The 21,726-nt window shown below is 46.5% G+C and overlaps 1 protein-coding gene across 9 annotated transcripts in view; it reads right to left on the reverse strand.

Moving 5' to 3' along the window:
* GRB10 (growth factor receptor bound protein 10) overlaps positions 1 to 21,726 on the reverse strand; it is a 212,968-nt gene that overhangs the window by 86,901 nt on the left and 104,341 nt on the right. For all 9 annotated transcript variants that reach the window (XM_009002182.4, XM_054237096.2, XM_009002177.4 and 6 more), the window contains one exon: positions 4,364 to 4,565. In XM_009002182.4, the coding sequence (XP_009000430.1) occupies positions 4,364 to 4,530 (167 nt within the window). In that variant the 5' untranslated portion in view covers positions 4,531 to 4,565. The remainder of the gene's footprint in view (positions 1 to 4,363; positions 4,566 to 21,726) is intronic.

The raw sequence follows: 21,726 nt of genomic DNA on the forward strand, positions 1-21,726 counted from the left end.
AAACAAGCCAGTCACCAAACCACAGACGCTGTGTGATTTCACACAGTGAGGCAGGTAGTGTATCACAACCATAGAAAGTAGAACGGTGGCTGCCAGGGGCTAAGGGGAGGGAAATGGGGAGTTGCTGTTTATTGGGGACAGAGTTTCCATTTCATAAGATGAGAAAGTTCTACAGACTGTACCATTGTGAGTGTGCATTAATACTACCAAACTGTACCCTGAAAAAAACAGTTAATATGGTAAATTTTATGTTACATGTATTATACTAAAATGAAAAACTAAAAAATTACAAGTTATCATTCTCAGACCCAAAGTGTATCAATTCCCTTCTTCATTAGGCATCCCAGGGAGATGGGGATGGCCCAGGTTCTGTGTCCTGGGTGCGTGCTCGTCTCAGACGGCACTCAGTGCCTGACAGTAGCTGGCATCAGCTCCAAATAATTCAACCGTCTGTTAGGTGAATACCTGGTATGTGTGTGAAAGGTTTTCTGAACAGGAGTGTTTTCATGAGAACAGGTGTTTTTCAATGTCCTTGAAATGAACATTAATCTAATCAACAAAGGCTTTGTGTGTTCGCATCTGAATTATGCAGTGGATGCTTATTTATATAAAAAGGTCGTTGGTACTGAATTGGAAATTATAGCTTCATGTATTTGTCCTCCCAAGGCACAAAAGCCTGCGTCCCCATTAGAAACACATCTTAGAAATACATGCTGAATCCAGACCACCTCTACTTTTCCAGCGCTTCTCCAGGGACATCTCTTTCCTCCTTCGAAAAATGCACAACTCACTTGTCATACAACCATACAACACACACAGTATGATGAATCAGAAGCAGCTGTGAACAGCAGAGAAATCGAGTTAAAAGTCACAGCAAAAGCCAAGTGTCCCACGCCCCCCACCCCCACCACGCAGAGTAACTTCTGGCCCACACCTCCAGGGTTCTCCTGGACACACAGACTCCTCCACCCTTCCTGAGGCCGCACTGCCCTGTCCACGGCCTCCTACCTTCAAGAAGAAGAAAGCAAACCTCACGTCATCTTCACTCAGCATTTCCAGTCCCTCCCCACGTTTAAACATACCTGAGAAACCCCCATCACAGGCTGTGTCTTCAAATAATTTTTTGACCATTTTGACGATTTCACAAAATCAACAATCCATTAGCTTTCCTGGGAGATTTGCCACTACAAAAACATACTCCGTGACCATTTTCTCTTTTACTAACTTTCCCAATTTTTTAAAGGAAGATCCAGCTAACCAATCCAATGATTGACAAGCAAATGATGCTCAGATTTAAAACTACGAGAACTCCCATGGCATGAAGGGGCTCAGTGCTCTGAAATCCAGGAAGGCTGTTCCCGTAATGGTGTGATGATGTGCCAGAAAGTTTACGTTTACTGCGAACAAACCCCACTCTTCCCATGACAGCTTCGGCCTTGGCAAGGCGTCCAGCTGAAAGGTCTGGCCATTTTCATACAGGAGGAGATGGATAAAAGGCGTGGCAGTGCCACTTTCAGGACATTCCCGCCCGGCGGCTTCTAGCCAGTGACTTCACCTAGAAGATACAATCTGATGTTTTAGCATCCACAAAAGCTTGTCTCTTAATTGGGTTGTTTTGAGCATTTTAAAAAGTCCTGTGTTGACTTCAAAGCGGCTCAGAGACATCGCCTAAGGCAAGACTAGGGGACATCACACAAGGACAAAAAATCCCCATGAAAGAGGCCCACAAAAGAAAGGACAGTGACTATGGAGCGGGGTGCTGAGATTTAGGGCCATCAGGGATGGAGGCGGGAGCTGCAGAGCTGGGGGCAAGGTGTGGCTCTCTCTTCTCTGCGCCCGGCCCGCTTGCATTTGTCTAGCACACATGCACGGCCCTTACGATCTCAAAAGCCTGAGCAATCACACTGCCACGTGTCTACCTATGCAACTATCTTGCATGTTCTGCACATGTACCACAAAACCTAAAATGCAATTAAAAAAAAAAAAGCCTGAGCTTCTTCTCCGTCCAGAATCGCTCACCCATCAGCTTTCCTGCATGTGAGGCCCTCTTGACCTTCCCAATTGTCTCCTCTGCCCATACCCTGCCTGCAGCCCAGCTCCCTTTGGGGTGCATGGCAGACCCTGAGAAGTTCCTCCATAGCACGGACCATGCTCCATGGCCCCCCGTACCCAGCAGCCAGCTCCACGGCCACTTCCCACCTGCTGGGGTGAAGCCCGCTGTGTCTCAGTTTCCTTACCTAGAAATCGGGGATAACCCACCCTGCCTCCCTCAGAGAGCACCAATAACAAATGAGGAGCTCCACAGTGTCTGCACGCAGTGAGCTCTCAGCAAATGCCTCACTTCACAAAATAAACCTCAGGTGATTCTAGATTCATTTCCACATTTTTAAAATCCACCTGAAGGTAAGAAACAAAACTATCTGAGAGGATATCAGTGGGAAGAGACTGGCCCCAAGGAACAGTGCCTATGATCCTGTAGGGAGAGGACTCTGCTGTCCTATAGAGCAAGCCTGCCCCAGTCTATCCCAGGCAGCACAGGCAGCCCCGAGGCACATGTGGGCAAGTTCAGCCAAAACTCGAGGTTCAGGGGTCCTGGGCAACTACTCCAGCAGGGAGGCAGGCCTTCTGGCTTTCCGGCCCACCCTGGGGCACCTCTGCCATGCGAATGCAACCCCATCTTCCCAGGAGTTCCCCAAGGCTACTGTGAATGACTGACCCAGAGATGCTCCCAGGGGAAAAAGAGGTCACCCGCCCAACTGAACTCCTCAGGAGCTAAGAACAAGGGTCCACACTTCAAAGAGCGAAGTTGGACAAACCCTGGGACAGCCATCATTCAGCGTCAATGGATGTGACAAAAAGTGGCAAGTCGGGGGCAGGAGAGGTGATGCTGGAGTGGGAAGAGGGAGAGGCAGCTGACCATGGGTGTCAGTGCAGCTGTACCCTCTCCCCTCCGTAAGAAACAGTGGCCACCTGGAGCAAGCTGATTATCTGGGCTGCAGACGACCCAAGATGTCGGACCACAAAGAAAACTATTAAAAGTTTCTAGAAAAAAGGAAGATCCTAGGAAATGAACATGGCTACCCAGAAGATGGGGTGTGGAGAGAAGAGACACCAGAACCCCATCGAGGCCAGTGAGGGCAAGGGTGGCCCCAGCAGAGATGGCTGCACATCCTCCGCAAAGGCCCAGAGAGGCAGGCAGGGTCCCATGAAGCCACACACCATCCCCACCACAGATAGCAGCAGGGCAGACAGGCCGGTCCTTGAGGGCTGGCCCTGGCTCTCAGCTGGATCCTAAGAAGATCTTCACTCAGATCTTCACTAAGGTGCTCTTGGCACCTTCCCCTTCAACATGACCACTCTCTAGACACCCTACTCCCAGGCACTCGAGACAAAATCCAAGTCACCACACTCTCTCTGACCCCTCATTGCCCTGGCAAAACTCAAGTGCTGGCAAAACCCAGCTGCTCCTCCTCAGCAATGCGCTCAAATCCCCCTCCTTTTTCACCCCAGGGCAGTGCACCATCATCTCCCAACTGGGAGGCTCCTGAGACAGCTTCCAAACTGGCCATGCTCTGCCAGCCCTGCTGCCCTCTACCACTGCTCCCCTGGCCCCTGGCAGCCAGAATGCTGGTGTGAAAACCCAAACCCAGCCCCCTCACGCGCCTGTCCCGTGTGGCTCCTGAAAAGGGCACATGAAGTGCTTTGGAACCGGGCCCCATCTGCATCCGATCTCTTCTGCTCACAAAATTTCTGCCTCCAGCCATCTGAGCTCCTATTGCCCTCTGACATCCCGTTCAGAGATCCCGCCTCCCAGGAACCTCTCTCAACATCCCTTTGGGGTGCATGGCAGCCCCTGCTTCCAGCCTCCTTCCAGCCTCCCTGCTTCCACAGAGATGTGCCTACCCCTGAATGAGCAGAGGAACGTGGCAAAATGCAACTGAGTGAAGTCTGCGGTTACACAGCAAGCCCCAGGGGGCACTGTTACGGCCAGTCTCCCAACCCCACTCTGGGCAATGAGAACTGGGGGCATACGATCAGCTCCATGGCTGTTCTTTCAGTCTTTCCAGAGATTTTTCCTCTGCTGGTTTTCCCACATGTCCCTCTACTTAGTACGTTGCCTGGCACATAGCAAGCACTCAATAAAAGGTACTGAAATTGAACCAGCTACAAAGTTGAACGCAAGCGCAGCACACCACACACACTCAGTGTACCTGTGTACCTGGTATCCCATCAAAGGATTGTATCTGCTTCTTGTGCATGGCCAACACTAATACCCCCAACACCATTTAACCCACAGAGGGCAGTGTCCCTGCTGACAGCTCTCACTCTTGGAGAAGGCTCTGCCCACGAGGCCAGGACCTACCTGACAGCGAGGATGTGTACGGGCTGGGAGCGCTGCACTCTCTGCCTCGGGGATGCCTGAGGCTGGACGGACCGAGTGCCTGAGGCCCGAGGCTGGCTGCGGGCATGCTGGCCATTCTGCAGGAGGGGCACCGTGTCCGACTGCATGCTCTCCAGGGATGCGTTCATATCGTTCACCAGGGCTTCCAAGTCCACATCATCCTCTGCACAGAAAAAGACAAGCGCAAACAAGAAACCTGAGCGGTGGAGAGCGAGCAAACCCAAATGTACATCTTGGTGATCAGGTTCCAAAACTCAATCCTATTTTTCCAGTGTTATGTAACAGGTAGAGGAGCAACATCGAGGGAAGTACGACTGTAAGGAAGCATGCATATTACCTGCTTTTGTCATCATGGATATTCCAGAGGCAAATTCAATCATTACAGCTGGGCTGCATTTTCACCTGTCTCCAGGAAGAAACCATTCGCAGCATCTGCTCAGCTCCCTTCAGCACCCGCTTCCCTCCTCCCCACACCCTCTGCTAGGCCGCACACAGCAACAGCTGCATAGCAGGACCCCCCTGGCCTTGACTCAGCTGACAGAATCACAGGTGTCTCCCAGGATCAGGACTCTCCCGTCCCTGGGATTCCAAAGGTGAAACAAGAGACAGAAGCAGAGCAGCACCCAACACTGACACTGGTTCCAGCCCAGTAAGGTTAAGTAGGGGCTGACGCCGTGACAGGTTTATGTGTAGCTGCTGCTCAAACCCACGCCTGTGGGCTTCAGGTGGCCACCTGTCCTCTCGACTGGCCAGAGTGCAAGAGGAAGCCCATCTTCACAGAGGAACGCATGAGGCAGGCGCAGAGAGAAGCCACGATGGCACAGAGAGTAAGCGAGGAACAGCAGTGGAAAACGCAGTACAGAAAGGGAGGAATGAGCATATAGACTGCGATGGCTGGTTTTTTCTGTCAACTTCACTGGGCCATGGTGCCCAGGTTTTAGCTAAACACCAGACTAGATGCTGTGAAGGTATTATTTAGATGCAATTAACATTTAAACCATAGACTTTGGGTAAAGCAGATTGCTCTCCCTCATGTGAGTGGGCCTCAGCCCATCACCTGAAGACCTGAATAGAAGAAACAGGCCGGCTTCCCGGGGAGAAGATGGAATTCTGCCTCCAGACCTGAATGGCAACCCTTCCCTGGGTGTCCGGCCTACCAGCCTACCCTGCAGATTTTGGACTTGCTAGACTCCACCATGTCATGAGCCAATTCCTAAAATACGTATGTCTCTCTTTGTATACAGCCCATTTAATGGGTCTGTTTCTGCAGAGAACCCTGCCTAATGCAGAGGCCTAGGCTGCAACCCAGCACGCACAGATGGGGAGGGGTGCGGTGCACAGATGGGGAGGGGTGCGGTGGGACGGGGAAAGGGAACCAGGAGCTGGGGCTGTGCAGCCCGGCTCTGTGCTGCCTTGCAGCTCAGCTCCCGATGCTTTCTAAGGCCTGGTAGCATTCCTGCTCAGGGAAGATTGGTGAAACATTCTCGAATCCATACCATAATTTCGTAACAACAAAAGCTAATTTGAGTTAGTTTTGTATGTATAACCCAAAACATTCTAATAATATTAACTGCTTTTTTCTTCATTTTAGGTTTTTTGCTTTTTGACAACATGGCAAATAATGATGGAAGTTCACATAATTCATCCTCTCTTCTGCTCCCAGAATAGCTGCAAGTTACAACCACTTAACACACAGTGGGGCTCAGGGTCACAGACAGCAAGACCCTCTCCCTACCAAAGGCTATGGTGCTTGGTTGGTAGGAAGGAAAGCAGAGGCCAGCACTTGCAAAGTTGCTCACCCTGCCCTGCTCCTACTGGCTGTGGCCCAGGGCCCGGGATGTGGGCTTCCTGTGTTTTAGGGTCTTAACCCTAACATGAGCTTAGCAATAGTGTCCACCCCACATCTGGGTTGTAAGGACTATGTTAGTTATTATCTGCTTTATAACAGAGCTTGGCACACAGTAAACAGTAAGGTGTTATTTATTAGCCCCATTTCATCTATTTCTTACAAAATAATAAAAAGCCAGGTTATTAACCTGGCTTCACAGCTGAGGAAATAGGCCTGGAGGAATTAAATCACCTGCCCAAGGTCACACAACTGGTACTGAAAACAAGCTATGCAGCCCCTCGTTCTCCCCCTACCAGGTACGTGCTCCTCACAGAAGCTCCGGAGGGGCACTATGCCCTCCGGCCGGGATGGCCTTTGTTTTAAAGGGCTCCCCTCATCTGTCAAGGCCAAAGGACATAACAAGACAAGACACAGGGAAACAAAACCACAGCAAGGAGGGAGGAAGATCCTGGGCAGGCACAGTAGTGCAGAGGGTGTAGAGGGGGCAGGGTCACCCTGGGGCTAGCCCTTGGGGCTCTGGGGTGGGTGGGGACAGCGTTTAGCCAGATCGCACTCAAGATCCTGGTGAAGACAGACAGAAGGGAGGGGTGAGGAAAGAAGGGAGGCTGAAATGGCAGCAATGAGACTGCGAGGCCTGGCCAGCACAGCACCCTGTCCTTCTGAGGAAGGGCGCTTCAGAAAGACAGGGGCCAGATGGATCAGAAGCTGTGGACTGGGTGAAATCAGCGGCTGAGACGCAGCAGCCAGGGCCCTGCGCGCCCAGGATCTGTGCAGAAGGAGGGAAGAAGAGAGATGTTGCCATAGTTCGAGTTGTGAATGGTCAAATATTAATCCTGGCCAGGTATTAAAAGGACAAAGTGCTAAATCAATAATTAATAATTACTGCATAATCAATAATTAATCACAAGGGAGAACACTCAGAGTCAGCAGGCCAACTCTTGCTCATAGTCGGGGGCAGGCGGGGTGGGGAAGAGTTGGTTGGCAGAAAATCATGACCCCTGGAGGGGCAGACATACACCTGCCTGAGCTCCCCAGGCTGAGAAGGCCTGTGGCCTTTGGGAGAGGAGAGCCTCACTGTCAACTGCTGGAGCGAAAACGGCTGTCCAGAGAACGCTGCCTGCCAAAGACGAGACTTCAGCTCTGTAGTTACTGAGAGCAGTGCATTCATTTTCAGGAAAAGTAGTTATACCAGAGACCACAAATCTGGGGCTTCAGGAAAGCCCTAGAACATAGGTATCATGCCCTCTCATCTCCTACACTTTTAGCTGACAGGGAACAGTTACTGAATTTAACCTCCAGAAAACAATTAAGTACCGTGCCACTCTGAACTTAGCACATTAACAGCTCGATATTTCTATCTCAATGGGCCTAAAAATCAATACTGGCTAAAACATAAAGTTCACTGTAAGCATGGCTGGTCTTGGGTGATGTAGGAGGTTAGTCTTAACACCACACACGAGCACACATGGACACAAATGCCAACATGTCCACACATTTGCACACACATGCAAGTGTGCTGTGGGGCCACTCTGCCAATTCAATGCCTGGCTTTTATCCTGCTTTGGAAATAAAACCATGGTATGGTTCTCATTGGGACTGTTCTCTTCTAGGAAAATAACATGTTTTCATTCCCTCTGGGGAATTTTCATGTGCGGTTATTTCTCTCTATGCATGTCCAACAGCCTTTGGCTGTGCTCCCCAGCCAGGCAGCCCCCGGGGTCTCCTGTCTTCCTGCTAAGCCTTCTCTCAGTCAACCAGATCATTCCCGGGTCACATCTCTGTAATTAGGTCAAACGCAAAGTAATTCTGTCGTTATTCAAAGTAAATACAAGGTAATAGATGCCGAAATATAAATGCAACACGTGTCCTGAAAACGCTCTCGCTCTCCTCTGAGCTGGATTATTTGTACAACTACTTCCAACTTTAACACATTCAATCACGAATCTCTTCAACAAAGCCCGGTCAATCTGATATATAACTCAGTAGGTTATAATCTTCATAAACTGAATCCAACCGTTCTACGTGGATGTTTCAAACGTCATACTTTCCAGAGCCATTAGAACAAAAACAAAACTTTTTAGAAAATTTAAAATGCCCTGCTCTAGAAACAACTGTAAAATTTCCTGTCGGGTCCATTAACATTTTATCTGTTTAGATAATAAAATCACTTACGGGTCTCTGACTTACAAACTTCACTGAATTCTAATGAAGAACAAGAGTTAAATGTTCCAAACTGGGGTTTTAAAGGTCTGATTCAAAAGAAGATACCTTTTCATATTCTAAACCAATATTTTTTTAATTGCTATATTAAGATATGACCGAAATCACGCTGAGTTCTTACGAGCATCCCTATGGCGTCTGTCAGCGGGTCCACCTCAGTAAGTACTCTATGTGCCACCTCTGCGCGTGTGGTCAGCTGCGAAATTCTTGCCTAGCTCTATGAATCCAAGTGGATCAATAATCACTCATTTGTGAAAGGCCTTCTCCGCGTAACAGAAGTGGGAGAACTGAGTAAACAAATGCTTCTGGAAGCGAATGTTCGGACCGTCTGTTTACTGCTAGCTTGATGCCAAAATACTTTCCATGGCGCTGTCCCACCGAGAGGGATGGTAAAAGGGGAAGAAAAAAAATAACTTTATATATAAAATTTCACTTCGCACAGATTTATAGGAATGTATTTTCTACACAAATATAGGTCAAACAACTTGGCTGTCAATCAAGTTATTAATAGTTTTTTTCCTTCTTTAAATAACCCAATCCAAAACTGGGTATTAACTTTGCCCCAAATAGTTGAGTCGCTTGTCTGATCTCAAATTCACATCTCATCTAGTTTCACTGTCATTAGCTAACTGAGGCTGGTTTAGTTCTGAAATAGATATAAACTCAGCGAAACACATTTGCATGGGGCTTATACACCATCACGAGTAAATGTCTTCCATACAGTAGGAGAGGCGTGCTGACCGTGAACAGGCGAGGAGGCCAGAGAAACTAGGGGGCAGAGGATTTAACTTCTAGTACCACCTCACCACCTTCACCAACCCATTTCCTAGTTTACAGCACCATCTAGTGTCTTCTTGACATTGTTTAGGGATTCAAGACGACACTGGATTCACTTTACTAAACAAATGGCACCATAAGGAGATGCTATTTGCACCACGTGTTTAGGACGTGTCCATTACAGTCCTTTCTTCACAGACCTAGGCAAGCATCCATCAGTGTGCAATGCCTTCACAGCTTTCTCCACCAACTTCTTCCCCCCATTTCCATAGGGAAGACATACCCTGTTAAGTCATAAACAGCTGGGATGGGAGTATATCATTAAGTAAAAGCAGAGTCAGTCCCTGAGATGAAAAAAATAAATGGCACTTGTGCAAAGGAAAGTCCCTAATACATGTGCAAAGCCAAAGTCCTTACACATTTCTATCTGGAAAAGAAGGGAAGGTGAGGCTGCAAAAGTGTTTTCCACTAGAACATGTTCACTTGGCAAGCAATTTCTGTTAACTCCTAACCAATTAAAACTTGGTGTGAATATAACTTAACCTTCTGCTGATATATCTTTCGCACAACAATTCATCTTCTATTCTCCTGTATTCTAGTCACATGCACTTGATTTTCCATATATATAGTTTAGACATAAGTAGAATAAGAAAATCAGATATTATATGGTTAGAGTATCATTCTCTACCGTAGTCATGATATTTAAAGACATTCAGCAAACACAAAAGCAAACCACCTAACCACAACTCCAAATAAAATTACAAACGGTATCGATGCTTTATTTCAGGGGTTCCTAGACACAGGCAGGATCTGAGGCAGAAAATAAAATCCCTGGAATTAGTCTGTCCAGCAAATGTATATAAATCCTCCCGTTCCTGGAATAAGAGCTATACGATCGTTAACTCCTGGCTTTCAGTGTTTATAAGAGAAACTTCTTTGCTGAAAATGGCATCCTCTCCTCTCTACCCAGCTCACAAAAGACAAGAGTGACCACCATTTTCAGTCTTTAGTAACTGAGAAAACACCTAACAAACTGATGAATTTAACAAGTTGTAAGAATATAAGTTTTTTTGCTTTTCATTATGAACTGAAACCTTTCATTATGCATCTGAAGGAGTCGTGACCTATGCTAACGGGCAGTGGCCAGGCTCAATCAGTGCTTGTGCCTATGGAGACTCAGCAGCCTCCACTCCGACTCGCACAGGCTACATGGGCAGAATTGACATCAAAAGCATATTTAAAGTTCACGGTGACATAACATGGGACGAAAAGTTAGACAAAGCTAAAATCACAAGGACTCTCTCAGTTTGCTGAGGCTACACACTCACTTGTTCCCTGATTTCTATTTACAGGTGGTATCCCAATTATTTTTCTTAGAATGTTTTTTCTTCTCAGATAAATGCAGGCTAGTGTATCCAGGAAGGCTGCATGCATATTTAATCCTACATCCAATTCCTTGAGGGCTGGGCATTTTCTTCTGCTACCTTGAAACTCCATCTAGACCCTCTTCCTCCAACAAGATCCCAACGTGACTTACAGATCCAGGGCACTACTCAACAATTCTTTGGGTAATACAAAATACGTAGACAACTAATTGTCTGCTTACATAAAATGTGCCCTCTGCTCTCCTTAAAGCTACATTTAAATATACACATTCTTTCCAAATAAAGCACCACCCCACCCTTTGAGGGTTTAAGTGTCTATGGCTGCTAATTTGGATTTGGAGCAACGAAGAAGCAACGGGGAGCCAAACCCTAGAGACTCTAAGCATGATGATGATCAGGCACAGAGCTGGCATAGCTCATGAGCCAGAAAGGGTGCCGAAGGCTGGGACACAAGAAGAGAAGCCTCCAGCTCGACCCCACAAAGATCACCGGGTAGGCAGAGCGCCCGAGCCTGCATCCTTGGCCCTTCCGGACCTCAGGCAAGCTGCTCCAGTCTTCAGGCCTCCAACTCGGGGGGAGATGGTATCCTATGGCTCCCAAGACGCAGACCAACCTTGGGGGCTCTCCAGACCCCTCGTTCTTTGTTTCCTTGAAAATGTGGCAGTTAACAATGGATAGAGAAAAATCCGTATTTTACATATGAGCTGCTAAAATCATATTTCCCTTGTGGAAGGAGAGAGGATTCTTACAACACAACAACCAGGAAAGTTTCTGTTGCCAAAATAATCTGGCTTATGAGCCTCTCTCCTCTGTGTACACGCGGCGCCTGCCATGAAGCACTGAGAAGACTGCCTGGGCAGCTGAGTGTATTTGAGTTTACGGGGTTCTTTCAAAACACCAAAGTAAACATTTGACACACCTTCTGCAAGTTTCCATTTGCATTTTTCATGTTTCACGGGGGCTGCACCCTTGCCTTCCATGTGAGATGTAACTTCCCCTTTTAAGTCATTTTGCCCTAGACTTCCTGCTTCTGCGCCTGGTAAGAGGTTAATTTCACCAGCCAGGGATGCCAAGCTACTAGAATTTCTGACCCTGGGTGTGTCAGTGCTGGGTGGCGGAGCCTCTGATCCCCTGGCTGATGAATCCTGAGTATGTCAGGTGATCCTTGGAAGAGCCAGAGCCAAAGACAGGATGGGGGGTGGGGGGGCTTTGCTTTCCTTGGCTGGAGGCAGCCCTGCTACCTCCTCAACCCAATGTTTCTGTCGCCCCTCAGCACTGGCCACCTTGGGGACCAAGATATTGGGAAGGGACCTAAAGGGCAGAATGGAATCCAGAGACTCTTGAGAAGGGATCATAGCTCACCCCAGAACTCCTGGAGCAGTTGGCTGAACAGAGCAATTTTAGGAGCCCCCGACTCCTTTGTCCAGCGTGTGGCAAGTCACTCCAGTGAGGAGGACAGTTTGGCAGGTGGCAGTCTGCCTTTGCATCTGTTTCGGCATAGATTGCTAGGAGCTATTCATTTTGCCCTACACCTCTGCTGACACCTCTACTGAGGTATTCCCCAGGCCTGGACCTAGGTGGGAAAAGTCATTAATGTGCCCTCAGGCAGGCTTAGAGCCATGATACCTGCTATTTGGTCTTTTTGGTTAAGTGTATGAAAAGGATTGGTAACAATATTTGAAAATCAATGATCATGTTGGCTCAACGTCACCCTAACAAAGGGACAACCCCCATTTTCCTATTTTCTCTTTCAGGCCTTTACTATTTCCAGTTAAGGATTTCACACAGTTAAAAACCGATACATATACTACTTTGTTTCTGTAGTTTTGGCTTGTCATTTTATAGCAGTGGTTTGAAAAGTTTTAAATCAGAAATGAGTATATTTACACTCTGGAAAATATATTTGAATCTGAGAGGAAAGGTGGCCTAAGGAATGAGACTTCATGACAGAAAATGGTCTTTATTAATTACCAACTGTCGGGGTATAGTTTCTGGTCCAATTCAAAGAGGAGAAAAACATAAATCTGAAATCTCAATGCTCACACTGAAATGCTGCAATGGGGAAATTTGGGTTTATTCATATTCAATAATTAAATATCTTCAAAGCTTAGTTTTTAACAAGTAAAAGCAGGTGTATACCCTCCAAAATTCACAGTGGGGACTTGAAGAGACAATCGTACGCCCTTGTTCACAGCAGTACTACTCACAATAACCAAAACGCAGAAACAGCACAGTGTCCCTCAACAGATGAACAGACAAAGGAAATGTGGCACACAGACACACAATACACACAATGGAATATTATTCAGCCGCAAAGCAAAGGTGTTTCTGAAATGTGCTACAACTCGGATGAACCTTAAGGATAGAGTAAGTCAGTTACAAAAGGACAAGCACTGTGTGATTCTGCCTATGAGGTCCCTAGAGTAGTCAATCCTAGAGACAGAAAGTTGAATGGTGGTGGCCAGAGGCTGCAGAAAGGGAATGGGGTGTTATTTATCTAATGGGTAATGTGTTTCACTTTTGCAAGATGAACAGAGTTCTATGGATGGACGGTGGTGACGGCTGTACAACAACGTGATGTTCTTTTTTTTTTTTTTTAGACGGAGTTTCGCTCTCGTTATCCAAGCTGGAGTGCAATGGCGCAATCTCGGCTCACCGCTACCTCCGCCTCCTGGGTTCAGGCAATTCTCCTGCCTCAGCCTCCCGAGTAGCGGGGATTACAGGCGCGCGCCACAACGCCCAGCTAATTTTTTTGTATTTTTAGTAGAGATGGGGTTTCACCATGTTGACCAGGATGGTCTCGATCTCTTGACCTCGTGATCCACCCACCTCGGCCTCCCAAAGTGCTGGGATTACAGGCTTGAGCCACCGCGCCCGGCCCAACGTGATGTTCTTAACGTCACTGAAGTGCGCATTTAAAAATGGTACGGACGGGCCAGGTGCAGTGGCTCATGCCTGTAATCCCAGCACTTCGGGAGGCAGAGGCGGATGGATCACCTGAGGTCAGGAGTTTGAGACCAGCCAAGCCAATCTGGCAAAACCCCATCTCTACTAAAAACACAAAAATTAGCCAGGCATAGTGGTGCACACCTGCTACTTGGGAGGCTGAGATAGGAGAATTGTTTAAACCCAGAAGGCAGACGGTGCAGTGAGCCAAGATTGTACCACTGCATTCCAGGCTGGGCGACGCAGCAAGACTCTATCTCAAATAAATAAATAAATGTAAAAAATAATAAGGATGGTAAATTGTTTTGGTGTATTTTGCCACAATTAAAAATAATAATTAAAAAACAAAAGCAGTTTTTAAACTGAATTGTTCCCAGGTTACCCTCCAGGTCATGCCGAGCAGACTGGCTTGTTAAAGGACCAGGAAGAGCCTGCTCACTTCCTAAGTTACACTAAACATAGATTCCTCTTCTTAGACAAATAAGAATTTTCAGTATAAATATGTATGCTTCCCCACCAATCCTGCAGGCCACGACAGGTGGGATTTTTAAAAACTTTATTTTTAGTAACACATGCAAAGCACCACCGCCAGTGGAGGCTCATTAAATTGAACTTATAAAACTGTAGAAAGTCTATCTCCTTTTACAGACAGCTGGGCCAGCAGCCCCTCACCCCTTTCCCCGGGACAACTGGTGGCAAAGGCTGAAGTCGAGGGCAAACTTCAGAATCAAATGCAGATAGCCTGGTGGCCAGACAGCTCCGCCTCTATCATCACCAAAAGAAAAAAAAAAAGTTAAGATAATGATTAATCACTCTGTACTTTGAGTCCAGTCAGATTTGATTTTTTTTTAAATTGTGGTTTCGAAAGCTGTACAATAATTCTATTTAAAAAAAAAATAAGGAAAGCAATTCATCTTAGTGATTTCGCCAAAGACCTGGCATCCAGTGTTCAGTGAGTATCCCCTAGAATCGTGTAAAGTTTCCTCTCCCCTGGGTTTCATCTGCCACACTGTGGCAAGGAAGCACCTGGGCATTACTAAGGTGGCCCTTTATGACTACCTGTACTCTGCGCCACAGAGCCTATACAGCACAGGAAACAAATTTCCCACTACCAAAACATTAGAGCCTGCCAAGAAAGAACCAAAAACTTAAGCTAAAACTGCATTTAACATGCACAGATTCAGCTAAGCAATTTCTAGCTGTACTATTCAAAAGATGTCTCGGGAATGACAGGGAAACATACTCACAAAGAATCACTTAAAAAGAGCAAAAGATTAACTCCATCTTTCTCAAGTCTTCTTCAGCCATTTGATCTGATCCTCTCAGCCTTTTGATCTGAATTCCTAATCCTATTACATCACAAGCCAGGGAGAAGCAGAATTACAAGAAACTATATAAATAACTTGTCATTCTGGAAGGTTCTCATTTTCCATGAACCCTAAAAATATAAGCCCAAGAACACTGGAATTGAAGAGGTAAAATCCAGGTTATGGTCCAAATTTCTGTCACTCACTAGCACTGTGCTCTCAGAGAGCCCATTTTCTTATTTTTGTTGTTGTTTTTGTTTTTTGAGATGGAGTTTCGCTCTTGTTACCCAGGCTGGAGCGCAATGGCGCGATCTCGGCTCACCACAACCTCCGCCTCCTGGGTTCAAGCAATTCTTCTGCCTCAGCCTCCTGAGAAAGCCCATTTTCTAAAGGTAAATCAGACACCTGGGAATCTTTACCATCACATCCAATGTTAACACTCTATGATTCTGTGGATTTAACTCCATAAATTTAAAATCCATTCATTTAGCTGGTATTTTTCTTCATTCAACAAGTATATGCTGAGCACTAACTGCATCACTTCAGGTGTTGGAAATACAGATGTTAACAAAACAGACACAAATCCCTGCCACCTTGACGCAGTGACGTCTTAAGCAACGAGCTTTGGAAAAGAATTTACAAGGCTAAATATAACACAGCAAGGAAGGATAGGAAACTGCTTCTACTCCTTCTGGAAAAATAATTCCCTTCACAAAGAAGCTAAAACCTGCTCCAGTTAAGCGGCAACTAAAGGAGAGATGAAGGGGTGGAAATAGCCCGTAGGAAAGCAAGAGTGCGCACCCGATGGCAAGGGGCGGTGAAGCCCAAAGGAGGGCTCCCCAGCCCCAGCCTTCTGCCAGAGAGGTGCAGGATGAGTGGGAGTCAAGGAAAGTGCAGAGACAAGTACAGTTTGCGTCCCCAGACGAAGAGTTTCTTGGCAGCGTTCACGACGCTCCCAGTTTATAAAAGTATCCCAGAGGCCAGAAATTCTCCTAGGATGGTTATGCACACTGCTTGGCAGAGAGAAGAGTTTTAAACTGAGATCTCTGTTTACAGGCAAGACAGTCAAGTAGAGGGCATTCGGCTCTAAAAAGAGCCTCAATTCTAAGGCATCAGGATGAGAAAAGTCATTCTAGGAGAACAGTATGAGGCGATTCCAAGAAATGGCAGTTCTCGCAAAACTGAAATGCCCAGGAGAGAGGAGCTGGTTTTCCAGAATGTGGATGGAAATGCAGTTTAACTGGAAAAACAGGACACTCCAGATAGGGCCGAAGGGGCAGATGATCTAGAGCTGTTACCCTCAAACTGCCAGATAAGTGGGGCCACCTGGGAACTTCTAGGGTGGGAAAACCAGTTCCTGAGATGCCCCTGGCACTCTGATTCCCAGTCCCTGGGGGTGGGCTCAAAAAATGAAGAGAGTTCCTGCTAGGGTCTGAATATCTGTGTCCTCCCAAAATTCACAGGTTGAAATCCAGTGAAGGTATTAGGAGGTGGGGCCTCTGGGAGGTGATTAGGTCATGAGGGTGGAGCACAAATAATGGAATTAGTGCCCTTATAAAGCTTTGGAGAGACCCTTCCCCATTCCACCATATGAGGACAAGGCAACAAGAGGCCATCTGTGATGCAGAAGGCAAATTGTCACCAGGTGCCAGATCTGGGAGCACCTTGATCTCCCCAGACTCCAGAGCTGCAAGAAGTAAATCCTGTTGTTTGTAAGCCACCAGGTTGATGGTATTTTCTTAGAGCAACTCAAACACACTAACGCTGTTCCAAAATGAATGCTCATTGCTTTTAAAATAATTATTTTTGAGGTGCCTTTTGAATTATGCTCCAGGAATAGGGGATGCTCCAGGTTTTGATGAAAGAGTGTGAAACAAGTACAGGGAGAGACATTTCACAGTGAGGAGTCATGAGAGGGGAAAACACTCACATTACGATTTGTATTATTTCTCTTTCTATGACATTACATTATTAATGAGCACGATAAACAAAAGCCACCATTTTTTTAAGCACTTGCAAGGCACCAGATCCTATGCCAGGAAAATCTCATAGTTCAAGTTATTCCCAAACTTCCTACCAAACCGGCCAAACAGGCATTTTAATATATTTCAGGGGAAGAAATGGAGGCGCCCAGTCACTCAGCTACTGAGACACAGAGTGGAGAGTCTGCCCAACTCCAAAGCTGCACATGCTGCTTCCTTACATTTTAAGAATTTTCTTTATTTTTTCCTCACTAAATGTAAGTTTTATTTTAATTTTTTATTTAGGCACCTTCCTTTGTCACTGAACTTGAGTTTCTAGAAGGCTGGGGCTGCCCTTGCCTCATGACCTTACCCTGAGTCTGGCACACTGAGCAGGTGCTCAGTACATGTTAGTTGAGTAAGTGGGAAATAGATACATCAGCTTCCATCAATCAAGCGGCAGAATTTTCCCGAAAGCCAGACAGCCAGGCAGAGTTCCCAAACTCTCTGGAGGCTGCTGTATCTCCAATCTTTTAGTTTCTTGGGAAAAGGCCCAGAGGGTAACCCACCAGGTACATAAGTGCCAGATTGTCTTATTCCAGAAATGGATGGCACATGTCCAAAGAGGAGTTGTTCCAGGCCCAGGAATCTATTTGCAGAAGACACTCCCCAGCAGACAGGCCTGACTGAGTCTACCTGACCATGCCAGGCCTCCCTGAGCCTCTGCAGGTTGCAGGAGTGACACGCAGCAAGCCCTACTCTATGGCAAGCCCCCCCACCTCTGCCTCGAGTCCTGCCTTGCCCATCCCAATAGTGTTTCCGTCCAGGAAGCGCAGTCAGTGCAACACCTGCCCTGGGCTTCTCTGCTCTGGAAAACCCCTGCTGCCTCTTGCATATACACTTCCCACACAAATCCAAGACTTTCATGTCTCTGCTCAACCCTGGATGCAGCTCCCTGCATCCTGTGGATCCATAGGAACCCTGCAGGAGAGAGACATCATTTTGCATATCACTGCCTTCTCCTTTGCTCCCACATGGTGTCTATAAAACAACAGATCTGTTGTCCTTCTAAGGAACAGCAGCTGCCCATGACATAAAGTCAGTTTCCTCCTTGGTACCTTGCCCTCCCAGCAGAGACCACAAAGGAATATGAGAAGTTGGTGCTTGGTTGGATGCTGGGTGCTGCCCTGGGAAGAGTCCCATTTCCAAATGGAAGGTGAAAACAAGAGTGTGTCTGACACACTGTGTACTTCCTGCTCACATCTCCAAGGAGCACAGACACTTAGTACTCAACAAAGCCAAATTCAGTATTGTGTTTCCCAAGTACTCCTCATCTGTTCTGCTCGATGCAGTGTATGCTGGTGAAAGAGGGTGGTTCAGATTGAGAAACCGTGGTGGGGAGGGAGGAACAGTACAAGAATCTAGCACTATGCCAAATGCTCACATATGACATCTCAACAGCCTTATGCCAAACCATGAGCTAAATGCTATCAGCCACGTTTCACAAATGAGAAAACCAAGGTCTGCAAGGCTAACACTCACACTCAGCATCACTAAGCCATGAATAGAACCTTGATTCCTCCTCTGGTTTAACTACAAATCCAACATCTTTCAGTTTTACCAAAGATTTAAAGAACAAAAAACAACATGATCCCTGGGCTGAAGGAACATAAACTGCAAAGACAGACAGGTATTTGATAATTTAACAAAGTGAAGTATGACAGGTCTGGGGGAGAAGTAAAAAGCCACAGGGTACACCGAGGAGGAAGCAGTTGATTTTAATGGGCAGAGGGAGAAAGGGAAGCATTCTGGGAGAAGGGAGTGTCATCTTTGTCAGGACCAAAGAATGAGAGAAACTTAAAACACACAAAAGGGGTTAAATCATTCCTGGCGAGGGGCTGCCCATAGACAAAGGCAGCAGAGGGCAAAAATAAACAGCAGTTCTAGAAAAACAAGCTGTCTATGCAGCCGTCCCAGGTGATGTGTGCAGGAAGGACATGGGAAGACGCCAGAGAGTAGAATGAGGACCCACTCCTGGGCCACTGAATCCCACTCTCAGAGAAGAGAATGGTGTTCCCAGACTGTTTAAAAAACATTCTGATAACGCCGCAGATTGGCTAGAAGGTGCAGAGGCAGGTGGTGATAAGGGGACGGGGGACGGAGGTGGAGCAGATGTTGAGTGAGACCTGACAGAAGCGGAACTGTCGGCAATCACGTGAACAGGGAAAGACGGATTCACTGCAGGGTGCACCCAAAGCAAGGGTGGAGGTTATCAGGGGCTTGCTGTGAGTCTGCGACAGGAAGTACTCCTAACCAAGGAGAGCAACAAGGCCATGCAGAGAGCCTGCTCCCACTGGAGGGAGAAGTCAGGAAGAGTCCAACCAGAAGGCTCACCTTCATCTCTCTCCTAAACCTGCTTCAAATACCCACAGTGGATCCGTCTCAGGAATCACAGAGTCTGGAATCATCTGCTCCATGGTGGGGAAACCATTTTGCCATGGTGCAGAAATCTAGCTGACCCTCCATCAGTAGCTGAGGTGTTGCAGAGTCCTCACTCAGGATACTAGAGGAAACACTAGTTATGCAAAGGTATTTTCAGCCATTTGGCATGCAAGTAGATTGGAAGCCTGCCGCAATTATTTCTCACTGCATTTAAAAATATAACCATAAAGATGGGAGGATTAATGCCTGGGCACTAACTTCCTCTTGTCGCTGTCAGCCTCATCCTTTGAACAACTCAGGACTATCGCAAAAGACTTCCTTGGTCAGACTGAATCCAAAGTTGAAGGGGGTTAGTGGCCAGTCTATGCAAGTTGCAAGGGAAATAGCTGGGGGTTGGGGGGCCACAAGGCAGGTTCCTGGCTCCAACACTTGCTGAGTCTCGTGGCGGCCTTGAACACCGAGTGTGAAACTCCACGGAAATGTCTGCTCCTCAGAGGGTCACAGTAAGGATTTACTGCAAAGGTGTATACAGTGTATACCCATTGGTAAGAAACTAACATTTTGAGGACCTCCTTAGAGATGGGATTAATTCACAGTGGGGAATATAATATCAGCCATGTTAACAAAAATGATATTGGAAACCTTGCTGAATTGCTTCTGAAGGCAATGCTCATACATTCTGTAGCAAATGACAGAGGGTTTTCTTCCCCCTTTTAACCTAACTGAAATTCTCTAGTTTGACATTTTCATTTGAGGATAGAGCTTAAAATTGTATAAGAAAGATAACTCATGCCAAAATAAGGGAGCATTCTATTTATTGGTACTGGTTAATTGTGGTTAAAAAGAAAGAAAAAAAGGTTAATTTAGGTAAAGTACAATACAGTGGAAAAATATAATGCAGAAATTGGATTTTAGGTGATAGAATATTCTCATTTCTGCCTAGGGGAAATGTAAAGGGATTCTTTCATCACTGATCTTAATGAAATGAAAGAATTATTTCTTTCTAAGTTGTACTCTGCTACTTCTAAAAAGGATTGCTCTTCCTTGGACGGAAACAGTCTATATGTCCTGGATCGTTAAATTAGAAATGACTCAGTACTCACCACTGCGCCCCCTGGGCCTGGGCCCCAGGCCTCCTCTGACCTAGACAAGCAACAGAAACTTGTTGAACAAATGAATGAACGAATGAACGAATGAATGAATGAAAGACACAGGGAGACCGCAAAGCAAGGGGATGAAAAGCAAACACACCACGGGGACAGAAAGAGTTGCTGGGATAAGCCTTCTACTGAGCTGCGAGCATCCTGACAGCTAAAGGGAACATGAAACATTAATGGAGTCCAATTATCTGCCAAAGGGGACCAGACAAAAGAGTGGCGTGAACTGTCAGAGCATGGGGAAGGCGAAGGCCCAAAATAGCTGAGATTTGAAAAATTACAAAGGATGACAATGGCTTTTTCAGTTCTGCTCCAAATAAGGACCAGGAGGGAGAGGTCTGCTGCTTGCCTAACATTGGGGCAAGACAAAGAGAACGCAGGCTCCTCAATGCCTTTTTTGTTCCTATCTTCCTTATTAAGACAAATGATCTTCAAAGTGGAAAGGAAGGAATCAGCACAATTAAAGAGAAACCACCGTCCCAGGCAGAAGGCGGGGGGTGGGTAATGGTAGAGATTCTATCCACTTGGCTGCTTTCAAGGCGAAGGAAAACTCAATCCCTACAGCTAAAATCTCACTTCGAACTACTGAACAATCTGAGGAATCAAAAAGAAAGAAAATACTGGTGGACTTTGATAAGGAAGGAGGGCTAAGGTAGAAGCAGAACAGCAGAGGGAAGAAATGCTCAGAGGCTGGAGCCCACCAGCCTGGGTTCAAATCCCAGCTCTGCCACTCTCAAGGGCTGCAATCGGGGCAACTCTCCTACTTCTGGCTTCAGTTTCTTCAGTTTCCCTATAAATATGGAGACAATGACAGTGCCTACCTCATAAGACAGGCAGATTCAATGGGTTAAAATATGAAGCACAAGTTCTTAACAGGTTAGGAACCTACTATTATAGCTGAGGAAGTCACTTAGACAAGAAACAGAGATGGAGGTAAGAAATCATGACATATCTAATGAACTATACTATCATACTTTAAATGGAGGCTGCAGAATAATCATTAATGGCACGCACAAATGCTATTATTTGGTGTGGCAGGACCCATTTCCATAAGGTAGAAGGAAAATGTGGGCATTAGTTGTTTTGTGGGTAAAGGATTATAGACGATTTTTCTTCTAGTTTCTCTGCATCTCAACCCAAATAGAAGGTATTTAGTGACTGGGATGGGGCAGTCACAGAAAAGACAATTGTCATCGACCCTGGCATCAGTATGCAACCGGAGACCAATATTCACTACTACGCAGGCCTGTGCTGAGCCTTTCAGAAAAAGAAAGTTACCA

Source organism: Callithrix jacchus, chromosome 11 (assembly GCF_049354715.1).
Source record: "Callithrix jacchus isolate 240 chromosome 11, calJac240_pri, whole genome shotgun sequence".
NCBI lineage: Eukaryota > Metazoa > Chordata > Mammalia > Primates > Cebidae > Callithrix > Callithrix jacchus.